Source organism: Meles meles, chromosome 6, assembly GCF_922984935.1.
Source record: "Meles meles chromosome 6, mMelMel3.1 paternal haplotype, whole genome shotgun sequence".
Taxonomy (NCBI): Eukaryota; Metazoa; Chordata; class Mammalia; order Carnivora; family Mustelidae; genus Meles; species Meles meles.
This window is the reverse complement of record NC_060071.1, coordinates 135,107,909-135,122,981: the sequence shown is the minus strand read 5'-3', so window position 1 is coordinate 135,122,981 and position 15,073 is coordinate 135,107,909. Positions and strand designations below refer to the sequence as shown.

Genomic DNA, 15,073 nt, shown 5'->3' with positions numbered 1-15,073 from the left:
TTTCTTTCAAAGCGTCTGGGCAGCCTTGGGAATTTCACACCTATCATTAGAATGGTGTGTGTGTGTGTGTGTGTGTGTGGTGACTATGTTATCATTAGTGGTATAATTTTATTTTGCAAAGAGAAAAGTGTTTCCTGTTTTATCACAGCTTTCCCCGAGGAGGGCTGGGTATTAATTTGCTGTATTGCCTCCTGGCTGTTCCCAGGCTGTTTTTCCTCTTCATCATGGAATTTTTAATGGCCCTGGTGCCTCTTGGGAAGCATGGGAGGAAGAGTTCCTCAGGGAGTGCTTCCCTTTTTTCACATGCCTATAATTACTCTCCTTTAAGAGCACAAAGAGTTTGATAATCATGCCTGAACTGTGAAGGTTTCCTCTTGTCGGGTTACTGAGCTGAGGCTGCTTCCTGCCTGGACATCGCCTGTTCCACTCACCCAAACACTCAACTGCAGGAGACAGGACCCCTCAGCCACCCTCTCACTGCTGGAGCCATTTAGCACTGGGTCTCCGCAGGGGGTGTGGGAGGGAGGGGGACGGGGGAGTGCACGTGACCTCAGGTACTCTCTTGTTTAGTATTTCATTGCTATAAACAAGGTAATGATGGGACCCTGATTTTAAGAGAGCACTATATTGATGTATCATTTTAATACAGCCCAGATGGCAGGTGCAGTGGATGGGCAAGGGTGTCTTTGTAATCTTTTATCGCCTAACAGATTTGTGGGTTGTGAGGTTTTTAGCACTACCACTCTAGAAATACTTGAATTTGGTGTTTTTTCAACTCCGACTGTACTTTTGAATCACCTGAGAAGCTTTACAAAATAGAGCCATGCGCACTCCGAAGATTCTGATTTAACTGATCTGGGGTGAGGCATTGGCATTATTTTTCAGTTCCCAGGTGACTCTAATACACAGCCAAGGTTATGAACTGTTGCCCTAAATGCATATGATTTTGTGACTAGTGCTTTGTAATTTTCTTAATAGGAAATCCTATTTCGTAATCAGTGTGAGCTCTGTGATTTGGTGGGGTGTGTGTGATTCCTTATGGGAGGTGGAACGCTGGTCTTCACTTTGGACCACTTCTGAAATGAAGCGGAGAACGTCAGGGTCTAGCACAGTGCCCGGCACACAGTGATTCACTGATGGGAGGGCTTGCTTGGTGGGTGTCTGGATAGTAGGCAGGGTGCGTGGATGAACTTCGTAAACCAGCTGTTTCGGTTTGGTTGTTTTGGTTGCTGGTATTGGGATGTTGTATTAAAGCAGTAATACTTGTTATCGGTGTTAGGAGTTGCTGCTGCTCAAACAGCAGATGGTGTGATCGGTGTTTGGGTAGAGGCAGTGGTGTTGCTGTCAAGGACACAGTTCTAGAATGGTAATAAGGAGCTAGTGCTGGAGGCAGCTTTTCCCAAAATGAGAGATTTATTGATTGTGAAGGATAGCTTTTCTTACCATGATTGCTGTAGAAAACCGTAACTAGAACTTATCAAATGCTACAGCTCCTGTATGACGTGAGAGTCACCAGTTGTGATTTTTGAGTGTCTCATGGCAGTTTTGAGTTTTCTCCAGCTTCCCTGAACTTTCTTCTTTCACCGGGGGTGATTTGGTAATGTATCACCACTTCCACTTTGACCTCCTTTAAGTTTTTTTTTTGTTTTTCCTTTAAGTTTTTAATCTCACGGTAGCAGGTATTAGTGTGAGGCAGTCCTGGGTAAGAACCTTGGCGTTATTTGGGCAAGTGCCTTAACCTCCCTATACCTCAATTTTCTTATCTTTAAAATGGAAATACTCATTTTTATTGGGCTAGCGGAGATCAAAATGGAATCACATATTTGACTGTTTAGCATATTGGTAGCTAATACGATTATTTATGTTACATTGCCACTATCCCTACCCTGTCCTTAGGATAATGGCAGTTTTATAAACTTGGAGTTGGCTTCCAGAGTCTTTTGCTAATGGGGTGTTGTACAGATTCTTGGGGTACTTAAATAGCCTCAAATGGACTGTAGAAGAGGAGGCATTTGGACAGTGGATAAAAAAGAGAGACCTTCCTGCCCATCAGAGTTGAAATATGATGGGCTGTGCTCATTGGAATTCATGGTATCTGTTCACAAACGTTATGATCTGCATATCAGAGTTGTGTGCCCAGCTGGCTGTGCCACTTGACAAGGAGTTTCAAAGAGCGAGAAGAAGACTCAATTCACGCTATTAATTTTGACCTTTGGAGCCATAGTAAACAGCCTCCGGTTTTACCTCAGGGCTTAGGGGAAAGAACCTTTTATTAGTTCCCTATCTGCTGGGGCTGCCGTGATGCGCAGCAGCCACGCTCACCTCCGTAGCACCTTCGTTCTGGCCGCGCGTGAGGGTGTCTGTGCTGGGACCGTGTCCGTGAAGCTGCCCAGTCCTACTGGAGCTTCCCCTCCGAGAGTGCACAGCTCTTGAATCTTTTGTCCTTCACCGGATAGTCTTGTTGACAACCCCTCTCGGCCAGGCTGGCATCTTATGCCTAAGCGGAGTGATGAAAGCGTTTTCCCTCCCTGGCCCTTGTAATCGGCCCAACTTTCCAATGAACTCAGAACTTTGCTGCTCCTGCGGGTGGCATGGAGCCTCTCTGTGATCTGCCGGCCTCAGCCTGGCCGAGGGAAAGAGAGTGCCAAGAAGTTCCAGGTGCTAGTGAGCTGTTTGGCACAGACTGCTGAAGGTTAGGTTTGAGTTCAAACACTATTGGAATGGCTGGGATCTCTTCCTTTTAGAGCGGCCTCGGCTGTGTCCTCTAATTGTGAAGTGCTTTGCTCTCACTAGCGGCTGCTAGTGTCAGGCCTGGCCCCTGTCTTCTGTGCAAAGCTGAGAAAATAGTTCCCCTACTGGGTGTTTCATAAATGTCCCTTAACCCTGAAGATAAAATCACATGTGAGGAAGGGGCCTTTCTACTTCCCGAGATTTGATCCTCTTTTTCTTCATTGTACCCTAGCACTTTGTTCTTTGATTATAGCTCAGTGTCTTAGTATCTTTTCGCTCTTTACACATCGGCCTTCCTCACTATGTTGTGAGCTCCGGGTGGTTGGATCATCTTGTGTGTACCCTCTCCATATCATCAGAGTGCTTTTACACGGGGTAGGCCTCCATAAATTTGTGTTAACAATAATTGAGGGGAATAAGTTGGTAATTAAGGAGAATAATTGGAATATATGATATATATGACCTTTGGTCCTTAGAAATATCAATAATTTTTTTTCCTGAAACTACTTGTTTGTATGTGCTTAAGAAAAAAATACAGCAAATAAGTACGTTCTCACAATAAATTTTATTTTTATTTCCCATATTAAAAACGTGAGCTTTTCAATGGGTTTTTAAAACGAGTGAATTTTTGAAGGTGAACTCTTCCTTAAATTGGCTTGCCATTGGCAGGTAAAGACTGTTTTCACTCCTTAGGAGTGACTCTAAACATCTTTGTTCTTAAATCTAAAGCAGCCACTTCAGTTATTTTTTTGCCAACATTGGTTCTATTAAACATGCATGTATTTCTCAAAGTAATTTTTTTCCCCCCTAAAAGTACATTCCTGCCCCAGGGACATAGTGATCTGCCCAGTTTCCTAAGTAACCCTGCCGTTTAACAACGCACCTGATCTCTCAGTTACCTCCACTAAAAAGTGAAAGAGAAATGTTGTGTTTATGTGTAGATATACAGAATACTCTTTCAATTAATTGCTAATCTTCAGCATTCACCTTCACATCTATGAAATGAATTTAGTTACTTTTCCTGGAGTAAGAATTTTTAAAGAATGTATTTTTCTGCTTTTAATGCTGACTCCCCATCCCCCCACCCATCATCAGTTCCTTTTGGCCAGTCCTGCTGAATGGGGTGCATTTAGAGGAAGGACTTAGGCTGTGAAAGGACGAGTGCCCCAAGAACTCCGAGGCCCAGATCAGATGAAACAGAACCAGGCTAGCCTTTTCTTTTCTCTAGGGTAATTGTTTGTATACTAGGGAACAGCGTTTTTATTTCAGTTCCTTTTCATTTAATCATTCTGTTATTTTTTAGGTTAAATTTTTAGATCTTTTTTATTAACTAGTTTGGCTTTGAGAATTTGGCATTTCTTTCTTTCTTTTTTATTATTTTTGTTTAACTCAGGACTTTTCACAGCAGGTAGAAGCTTATTGGAATTACCTGAGGAGAAATTTCAGAGTAAACGTATTATTGGTTCTTCTCTCACCCCAGCATGGAGGGGGCATGTGTGTTTCGTAAAAGTCTTCTTACAGGATTCTGATAACCATTGCCACTCCAATTGAGAAGGAAGGTTTGACTTAGTGGAAATTTCAGCTTAAGTGATACTTAGCCTTATGCTCCCTGCATCGTTGAAAGATCCCCTCCCTCCACACACAGTACATGATTTGCAGTGCAGCAATGACTACATACTGCTCTTAAAAATCGAGTTAAGTCTTCTACCCTTTCTACCTACCCGTATTGGCGAGAAGGGGAAGCTCTGACTTTCCCTGTCCTTTGTGAGAGCTGCTTGTGTGTTGACCTTTTCAGTTTCTATCTTGTGAGCGTAGACAGACATACTGTATGAATAAAATAACACAAATTAAAGAAACAACACATTCGGAAGAAAGGGAGCCAAATACACCTGAGTGAAAGTGAGGGTGGGGAGAGGTCAATATTTTATTTTGTTTCCCTTTCTTTCAGTCTTTATGTCTGGAGTTACTGATGCGGAATTATTTGGGGACACACGAAAACTGGAACTGCCTCTGATTAGGAAGCTGTAGCTGCAGCAGGGGCATACTCCCATGCTCAGGTTCCCAAAAATAACGCAGGGGGCCCTTCCAGCACCACGGATTATTCTCCCCTCCCGAACAGGGTGTCCTCATGTTCGGAATGTGCTGTACAGGTGGCAGCTTCCATTTCCTGTCTCCTTTGAGTCTTCTTGCTCTGAGCACTCAGCTTCCTCTGTGATTTCCCGAGGCTCTGGGTCTCCAAGCTTCTGGGTTTTCTTCCCTCTCTGTCCTCCAAGGTTTTCCCAAGGCAGACAAAGCCCTCAAAAGGAAAAATAGATTTTTCCCAAGCTGTGAACTCTTCCATTTCTAGTGTTCACTTAAAACCAAAAAGAAGGAAAATGTCTTGCTGTTCTTTGTAATAATTTGACTGTTTCTCTTCTTCCTTTCCCAGATCTTTGCTAGGAAGGGATGTAGGGAGAGAGTAATATCCCTTCTGTACTCAGACCTAAGGTGTGATGTTATTTAACATTTAGGAAACCGTCCTAAGAGAAATGTGTTAAGAGGGAAGGAGCATTAAACTGAATTTTGGGAATGAACGCTGCTTCTCTTTATCCCTGCCTCAGTTTCTCTGCTATCCAGATTCTAACTAGAAAAGCTGTGTGGCTAGAAATAGGACTAGGCTACAAGGTCCTTTAGGGAAGAGACTGTCTTTTTTGTTCAACACCTCAGTAAAAGCAGTGAACAATGAAAGATGCAGAAAAACTCCAGAGTAGAAAGGAAATAGTCCAGACGAAAAATACTTTTACAGCAAAATAAAATGGTTGACTTCATAAGCTTTATTACCTGGATTCCTTAGAAAGCCTTTAGTTCTTTCCTAAGTTATCACCAGAGGAATTTACAAAATTTGAAGAATTTTAGCATGTTCAGGCTAACAATTAAGAGTGGAAATAGGAGTGCCTGGGTGGCTCAGTAGGTTAAACCTCTGCCTTAGGCTCAGGTCATGATCTCAGGGTCCTGGGATCGAGCCCTGCATTGGACTCTGTTCAGCAGGGAGCCTGCCCCCCCAACCCCACCTGCTGCCCTGCCTACTTGTGATATCTCTCTCTCTGTCAAATAAATAAATAAATCTTAAAAATAAAAAAAAAGAGTGGGAATGGGGTGGTAGATCATTTCTCCTTCTGCCTGCTGCTCTGGCTACTTGTGATCTCTCTCTCCTCTGTCAAGTAAGTAAGTAAATAAATAAATTAATCTTTAAAAAAAAAAGAGTGGGAGTTGGGTAGTATAGTAGATCATTTACTGCAGAAACAAGTAACAGTCTGGAGGCTTAGCGGTCAGGGGTCATTTAATGTATGGACAATTAACCCTGAAGCCCTTGCCATCACTGAGCAGGGGAGTGTGGGGATCCAGGCACCAGGGCCCAGAGGGGCAGGGCATGGGAGGGACCACCTGAGTCTTTGTGTCCACAGTAGCCCGCTAAGGATGCTGCCAGATGTAGTGAGGACAGTGTAATAATCTAGATGCATCATGGTAGGTATAAGTAATACTTACTTTCATTTTACTAAAATAAGCATTTTTAAAAGCACCCTATTTCCACTTAAAATGATTAAAAATGTAAATATTTTCGTACATAAATGATTTCATCTTTTTATTCCCAAATTTGTCATTTCTTGAAAATGTGAGATAAATTTTACCGACTAGGTCAATAAAGGAGGGATGATAGGGTCCCTTAACTGTCTTACTGACATCTATCGAACATGCAAAGCTGTGAAAATGATGGATGGTGTGTAAATAAAAGGCAGTATTTATTTCGTTCAGCCCCAGTGGATACTCGAGAATTAATATCTTAAAACTCTTTTGAATACTTTTCTTATACTTTTCATTTTGCATCTGTCTCATAAAATTCAGCATTTTACATTGATCTTGGGAAAAAGCAATGAAGAAAATAGAGGAAACAAAAAAAGGAATGTTTTGCATTTTTTTAATTAAACTTTTTTTTTTTTAAGATTTTATTTATTTGAGAGAGAAGGAAACAGCGTGTGGGGTGGGGGCGGGAAGGAAAAGGGAAAGGAGAGGAAGAAGCAGACTCCCCACGGAGCAGGGAGCTCAATTCGGGGCTTGATCCCAGGATCCCAGAATCCCAGGATCATGACCTGAGCCGAAGGCCACCACTTAATGGACTGAGTCACCCAGGTGCCCCTTAATTAAACTTTTTAATGAAGGATAATGAAGTCACATTCAGGTAACCCTCATCCAGATCCAGAAACAGAACATTATCAGAAAGAACCCCCAAAAGCTCCTGGTGCTTTGTTTAGTCACTGTCCCTCCTCCCCTCTATCCCCCAGCTCAAGGGTAACCACTATCTCAACGTCTAATAACAAAGTTTAGTTTGAAGAAAGGATGTTAACGTTTAACCTAAAAAATTTTGGGGAGTCCTTCTTAAGGTAAGGAAGAAAGAAGCATGAATATATACTGTTACCCTTTATTTGACTTGTTTCTCTCTGAAGTGCTTCAGGAACAGCATGATTGGATTAAAGGGGCCAGTTTTTGAGTTTGAACCTGTGTGTACTCAAGTACCTTGTTCGTGGAAAAGATGGAAGCCCTGTTCTGTACATTTCTGTACATTTGTCTTGTTTTCACAGAAACCAGAATTCTGTAGGGTCACTCTCTTTTCTGTCTGTGTCTTTGGCTTCAAAGGAATTACCTTCTTTCCATTTAGGCTGAAGGCCTGTCTACCTTTGATATTCTGTCATCTATGTTTCTTACTATTAAATCAACATGTTGATTTAGTGCCAGAACATTGGTAAATTATGAAAAATGAACTGTTTTCCCTTAATTTACACATTTAAATTTACATTTCACTTTGGGCATTCAGAATGAACTATTCATGGGATACTCAAAAGTTAGCTCTTTTTCCGTATACAGGAGAGATGTATCAGTATGCGGTGACTTGGATGAAATTTTCCAAAACACAGGCTTTATATTGTAAATCTCTGCCTATTGTAGTGCTCTTTGCATTCCAAAAATCTTATGATTGCAGTTAAATTCTTTTCTCATTTATAAAATGAATTGATTTGTAAGCTTTTGCATGTAGAGAAAAGAACTATATACGTGCATGCTTTTAAACTATGGAAGTTACCAGATTGGGGGCCCTCTTAATAGGAAAATTTGTCCATTCAGTAGTTGTCTTGGTGCTTTGTTAACTAGGTGCTCTTAGATTTGACTGAGGTTCTAGTTTTACGATCATTTAGTTATGAGACTTACTCCCCAAGCTAGGACTACCAATTTGGAGTTCATCTGGTATAATTTTACTAGATTCTTTTTTATATGTTATGGACTCTGGCTATTTTTTAAAAACTGTGGTAAAATATACAGGATACAGAATTTGCCATTTTAACCAGTTTTAAGTGTATAGTTGGCTACTTGGTTTTTTTTTTTTTTAAAGATTTTATTTATTTACTTGACAGACAGAGATCACAAGCAGGCAGAGAGGCAGACAGAGAGAGAGGAGGAAGCAGGCTCCCTGCCAAGCAGAGAGCCCGATGCAGGGCTCAAACCCAGGATCCTGGGATCATGACTTGAGCTGAAGGCAGAGGCTTTAACCCACTGAGCCACCCAGGCGCCCCAGCTACTTGGTTTTTTTTTTTTTTTTTAAAGATTTTATTTATTTATTTGACAGAGATCACAAGTAGGCAGAGAGGCAGGCAGAGAGAGAGGGAAGCAGGCTCGCCGCTGAGCAGAGAGCCCGATGCGGGACTCCATCCCAGGACCCTGAGATCATGACCTGAGCCAAAGGCAGTGGCCTAACCCACTGAGCCACCCAGGCGCCCCCGGCTACTTGGTTTTTAAAGCTTTTACTCATCTATATCAGTTCTTGTCAACAGACATTTAATGGCCATCACCTGAGTGCCTTGTGCTGAGGTTGGTGGATCATTGGAAAATTAGGAAAGAAGTATAAACATGATCCCTGTTCTCAAGGAGATTAAGCCTCATTAGGGAAACAAGATATATGTTTACCAGTTAAATAATGATTCATGGTCAGTAAGGCCTTGAATGTTCAAGGAAAGCTTTGTGTAAAGGTGATAATCAGCTTAGTCCTTAATCAGGGGTAGGATCTGTCTAGTTTGAGGAAGGAGGAAGTGGGCAACTAACATAGTGACCAGCTATTTCAGTATGAGGTTCATTGCCTTTCAGACAGTCTTTTGCTTTTTTCTAGCTTTGGAACACCCACTGTTTTGTTTTTAAAATAAGCTGAATATTCAGATGAGGGAATATATTATTAGCAAGTAATTTTTTAAAAAAATCACAGAAATCAAACTTATTTAACTTGTAATACAGACACTATTAAAAATCCAGATTGTAGGGGCACCTGGGTGGCTCAGTGGGTTAAAGCCACTGCCTTCAGCTCAGGTCATGATCCCAGAGTCCTGGGATCCAGCCCCACATCAGGCTCTCTGCTATGCAGGGAGCCTGCTTCCTCCTCTCTCTCTGCCTGCCTCTCTGCCTACTTGTGATCTCTGTCTGTCAAATAAATAAATAAAATCTTAAAAAAAAAAAAATCCAGATTGTAGCAACAGAAGGGTTAAAATTCCTATTTAAATTCTACGCAAATTTCTGTGTTCATGCAGCATTAAACTTTTCAATATATTACCACTTGGGAGTAGGTATTTCATTAGTGAGTTTAGAACAATTGCAGTCATAGTTTTTATGAAAAATAATTGTACAAAAATCAGCATGTAATGAAACACATTTATTGAAATTAATCTTGAGTGTCTGCTATTCTGAAATTAGGTAAAAAGTTTAGAATGGGTCTATATTGTGCATGAAGAATGAGTTATGATTAATCCTGAATAATCTTGTGCTTGACACTTGATGACAAAGAACAGTGCCTGTCTTATTAGTGTATGTCTGTAATGGGTCAAGGATTTTATTTGGGCTGAACATAATGTCTTACAATAAGAATTACAAAGTGAAAACAATGTTTTTTTTTTTTTCTCACATCTGTAGACAGGCAAACATACACTTGGGACCCCCATGTTCACGTGACATCAAGAGGAAACGGAAACCTGTGGCCACAGCATCTCTGTCCAGCCCAAATGCAGGTAACTGTATGTAATTTTCATTTATTGAGCACGTACTGTGTGTCAGGCACTAAATATGTTTTACATACCTTTTCACCTAACCTTTATCATAAGGTAGGTCATTTTATTTCCATTCTACTTGGGAAGATGAGAATGTGAGAAGTAATTTGCCCAAGGTCACACACATTTTAAGAATCCCAACCTAGTTCTCTCTAACCCTGAAGTCTGTGTTTTTTCACTGGGTCATGTGACTTTTTGAGTCTGGATCCCGGTGTTCCACAATCCACAATCCTCAGTCATTTGTGCTTTTGTTCTAGCACAGATAGGAAATTAGGTCTGTGTTAATGAAAATCCAGTTAGGGTGATGGTATAGTCAGTAGCCAAACATGGATTCATTTACTTTTTTACTTGGCACACGATACAGTACATTTGGACTGTTTTTATGTGTAGTAGAGTGCTAATACTTTACCAATCATGAACTTTCTAATTAAAAACTGTTTTTCAAGTTAAAACCTTTTCGTTTCCTGGCCAAAACCAGTTGTTTGGAAACCAAAATAGCAGTTATCTTTGGTGAGGGGTAGTGACTAGGAGAGGACGTAATCAGAAGTCTTCTGAGAAATGCTGTATGTCATCAACTGGATAAGAATTACATGGGTATATCATCTGTAAAAATTCATTGAGCTGTATGTTTATGATTTATGCTCCATATCCTTAAAAAATGGGGAGGTAGTAATTATATCAGAAAGAATATTGGATGTTTATCGGTATTTTTCTTTGGAGTTAGAAGAAGATAGTTAAACATAATCAGTAACGAGGAAATTTTTGTGTTACTTCAGTGCAGTTGAGGAATTTCTCCAGACAAAAAGAGCATATCTCTTTGTAGGACCTATCAGAAATATCCTGTTATTTTCTTGATGATAGTGGATTCACTCTGAGGAAATTGAGTATATCATAGATACTGTATTTTCTTCAGAAAATATATATTACATATACCAGAACAGTTGATTGATGAGTGAAGAATAGACCTCAGAGAGATAGGGAACTCTTTCTCTCTCCCTTAACTCAGTAGGTGTCAGCATACTTTAAAATTGACCTCTTTCAGCTTCTCTTTAGGGTTACTGCTTGGTAATGGTTCTTACTGGACAATCTTAATCATACATCTGATATTTACAGTAAAATTTTTCCAGTGATTTCTACATGGCCATGGCCTGAGCTGATTACTTTGCCTGTATTATTTCACTTAATCTTTGCAACAACTTAAAGGGTAGATGCTGTTTTTATTCCTAATTTACACATGAGAAAATTGAAGCTTGCAGAGGTTAAATCACTTCTCCAAGGTCACACGGATAATAAGTTGCAAGCCAAGTTCAAATCAGTTTTCCTATGATTTCGAGAGCTGCCCTCTTCCACACTTTAGGTGTTCTGTGTTGTGTAAGATAGCATTAGTTCCAAACTGACTGCATCAAAATCCAGTCTATGATATTGGAAGCATTCATCAGTCTCCCTTCTTATATCTTTTGTTCTCCTCCCCCCCAATATCTGGCTTCTATTTTTAGCTTTTAGTTGTTCATAAGACAAGAACTGTGAGAAGAGTTTAAAAACCTTGCTCCATACCCAAATCAGGAAATGTTACTGGGAGGGATTAAACAAGGTTTGGGCATTAAACATTTCTCCTCCTGAGCCCAACTCCTCCTCTCACTTGTTGACTAAGGTCTGCTTCACTGAACATTTTCTTTTTTTTTTTCTATCCACAACCTGAGTGCCCCATGGAGGTGAAGGACATAGCCCGAGCCCGCGCCATCAGTCAGTAGAACAAATGGGCTTGCTCTGCCTAACATCGGGCCATCTCGGATTCCACCTCTTTTATAGAAATGAGTGATGAAGAGAGGTGCGTTCCGCTTTGCCGCTGTATTAATACACATCAGGGGCCAGCTCCTGGCACTAAATCACGCTACTGCATACATCTGTTATCGGACTCTTCACCAGTGTGATGAACAGGACTGCAGATAGAGGCTTCCTTGTGTCATTCTTTATAGGATTTTCCTAAAAGAATAAATAGCTCAGATCTCTGCTAACACTCTCCCCTGTCACTGTGATGAATTCAGCTTCTTTCTTAAACATGCAGCCACAAATCTTTTCCCTTTTCCCCTCCCCCACTGGTGGAAAGTTTTGAGTTGAGATTGACTGAATTTAAAGGTATTAATAAGGCTAGGGAGGTGAAGAGCAGAAACGAGTAGCTTGTCTTCCTTGTCTTTTTATATTAACACTCAGGAAAGGCCAGGGAAAAAGAGCTTTTCATTAGCGTGGTCAAGTAGGTCCTTCTTGAAAGAGTAGCATCTTTATTTTCTTTTTATCTCCACTCCCCTTCCCTTTATGACTTTATAACCTACACAGGTGTCTGGTACACAGAGCCACCCTTGGATTCTAGCGAGTAACCGCGTAAACCTGCTTCTGTTTCAGTAACACCAGAACAGGGCAAGTCTGTAACTCACGCTGAAGTGGAATGGCCCTCTATGCTCTTAAAGAATGTACTTGGAAAAGAAAGCAATGGGTTATTTTCTCTAAGATTTGAGATGAAGTGGCTATAAGAAGCACAAGGAACTCAGATGAAAACCAGATTTCATGTCCATGAGATGATTTTTCTTCATCAGAATGACAAGAATGGAGCCTTTGTGTCCAAATCCCATCCTTTCAAAAATTAAACATGTGGGTTTAGGTAAAGGAGAATTGGGGGAGGATAAGACATTGTATTCAGAGCCCTATTTTGGCCATCCCCAAAGCCTCTTCTGACCTTCCTGTCTCTGGGGTAGGTTATATGTCCTTCGGGCATCCGTTGGAAGGGTACTCAGCAGTTAATCTGTTAACTAGTTACATCAGATTCCAAATTCCAGCCAGTGATGCTAGCGGTGCATTTGCAAGAGCAGGAATTTTTTATCTGTTTTGCTCACTTCTGAAACCTGAGCATCTAAAATAATACTCAGCACAGAGAAGGACCTCACTTGGCATTTCTTGTATGAATAAGTGAATAGAATCTTAAAGTTGAGACGGTTATTCTAAAAGTTATTCTAAAACCCTGTGATTGGATTCAGTAGTTCCATTGTAGGTTGGCCTTTATCTCAGGTGTCATAGGACAGATTCTTATTGCCTCTTCTTATTTTTATTTTAAAGTTCAAATGGTTTTTAAAGTTAGAAATGTTTTATAGTAAATATTGAAGGCTATAAAAGAACATTTATGGAAAATAGATAAAGTGTCAAGAAAAACAATAATAGCAAATATCCGTGTACCTACCATCCACTTCAAGAACATGAACATCGCCTTTACAGTTTTCCCACTGTCCTCGTAGGTAACCATTGTCCTCATATGGTTTCTTGTTATGTGAATAGGCTCTTTTGTTAATCATTTATCATTCTTTGGGGATTTTTTTCAGCTAGCTTTAAAAGACATGTAGCTCTCTAAGCAATATATTGTCTAGTTAGCATTCTTTGGAGGCTTGTGTAAATGGAATGTCTTATTTTATAAGTTTCACCAAGTTATGTTTTGAGATTCATTCATGATTTGTCCTGCTAAAATCCTTTTTTTTTTTTACTGCCATATACGTATGGTATTCCATCGTATGACTGTGCTGAGTACACTATAATTAAACATTCCTGATGGACATTTGGATTATATCATTTTATGCTACTGTGAAAAAGACTGCAGTGTTCTCTGGGAGAACGTATGCAAAAGTGTTTCTGGGCTGCTTTACACTCCTTAGGATGGCTCTGTCAAGGACCAGAAAACACAGAAATGTTGGGAAAGATGGAGAGAAATCGGAACCCTTGGGCATTGCCAGTGGGAATGTAAAATAGTGCAGCCGCGGTGGGCCCAGGGTGGTCGCTCGTCACAGTTGTAAGCCCGGGACTACCATATGCTGCCGCAGTTCTGCTTCTAAGTATTTACCCAAAGGGATTGAAAGCGTGGATTCAAACAAATAATTCGTACATCCATGTTCATAGCAGCATTATTCACAGGAACTAAAACGTGGAAACCATCCATGTGTTGGATAAATCAATAAACAAAATGTGGTTTATATGTACAGGGGAGTATTATTTGGCCTTGGAAAGGAAGGAGACTCTGACATGCTACAGCACGGGTGAAGACGTAGTACTAAATGCAATGAGCCAGGCACAGAAGGATAAATCCTGCATGATCCCAGTTGTGTGAGGTACCTCGAATGGTCAAATATGTGCGGACAGAAAGTAGAACAGTGGCTGCCAGGGGCTGGGGAAGGAGGAGAGTAGTAGTTACTGTTCAACAGGTACAATCTTTCCCTTTGGGCCAGTCAAGAAGTTCTGGATGTGGATAAGTGGTGATGCTCGTACAGCAGTGCGAATATACGTAATGCCACGGAACTGTACCCGTAAAAATGGTTAAATTGGTGAATTTTGTGTTACGTGTCTTTTACCGTAGTAAAATAATACTATAGTTTAAAAAAAACAGTAAAAAAATACAGAGCAAAAAACCCCAGTTTCCCTAGGATAAGGGGTTTTCCCCCACTGCGGTTGAATACCATATAGTAACGGTAAATACAGTTTTGTGAAATTTATTTTCTGCCAAATATGAGTGAATGCGTGCCCACGTGTGTGTGTGTGTGTGTGAGAGAGGGAGTGACAGAGATTTGGGTCGTGGTGTCAAATGTATTTCTTGCTGCCATGGTTGAAGTTCCAAAATGTTTGAAAGCTGTTGCCCTCAAGAACCTCTCGTATATGTGCCAACAAAAAACAAGCCTGCGGATTGTTTTTTGCAGTAACTCACAGTAAGAAATTCATGTTTACTGAATTTTTTATGTATGTGAGTGTATGTGTAAATATGAAATTCTTGGGTTCGCTCTGACATATCCTATTCCTTTCCATTAAGAAGAAAAGGACTGGTCATGGCCTACTAAATTGATTTTGGGACCCACAACTTGAAAATTACTGTTCTAGTTACATTTCTAGGAGTGAAATTAATTGAGTGACAAGGTAAAAACGAAAATTTTCTAGGTTTTGCTATATTTTAGTGTCTATTCATTCACTCTCAAGCAGTGGGCGTGATGGTGGTTTGTACCATTTAGCTCAGGGGGCATTTGGAAATGTGAGGACAGTGTTTGGTCATCACAATGACTGAGGAGTCCTTTTGGCATTCAATGGATGGGGTCCAGAATGGTAAGTGTCCTAAAATACACAGCACAAGCCTGCACAAGCAATGATTATCATGTCCAGAATGTCTTTGGTGTCCTTGTTGAAAAACACTGGGCCTGATTGTGTGA

General features: G+C 40.6%; 1 protein-coding gene across 5 annotated transcripts in view; it reads left to right on the top strand.

Annotated features, from left to right (window-relative positions):
• Positions 1 to 15,073, top strand: part of GPATCH2L (G-patch domain containing 2 like) — a 77,203-nt gene that overhangs the window by 36,731 nt on the left and 25,399 nt on the right. For all 5 annotated transcript variants that reach the window (XM_046008067.1, XM_046008068.1, XM_046008071.1 and 2 more), the window contains exon 9: positions 9,712 to 9,806. In XM_046008067.1, coding sequence (XP_045864023.1) covers positions 9,712 to 9,806 — 95 coding nt within the window. The remainder of the gene's footprint in view (positions 1 to 9,711; positions 9,807 to 15,073) is intronic.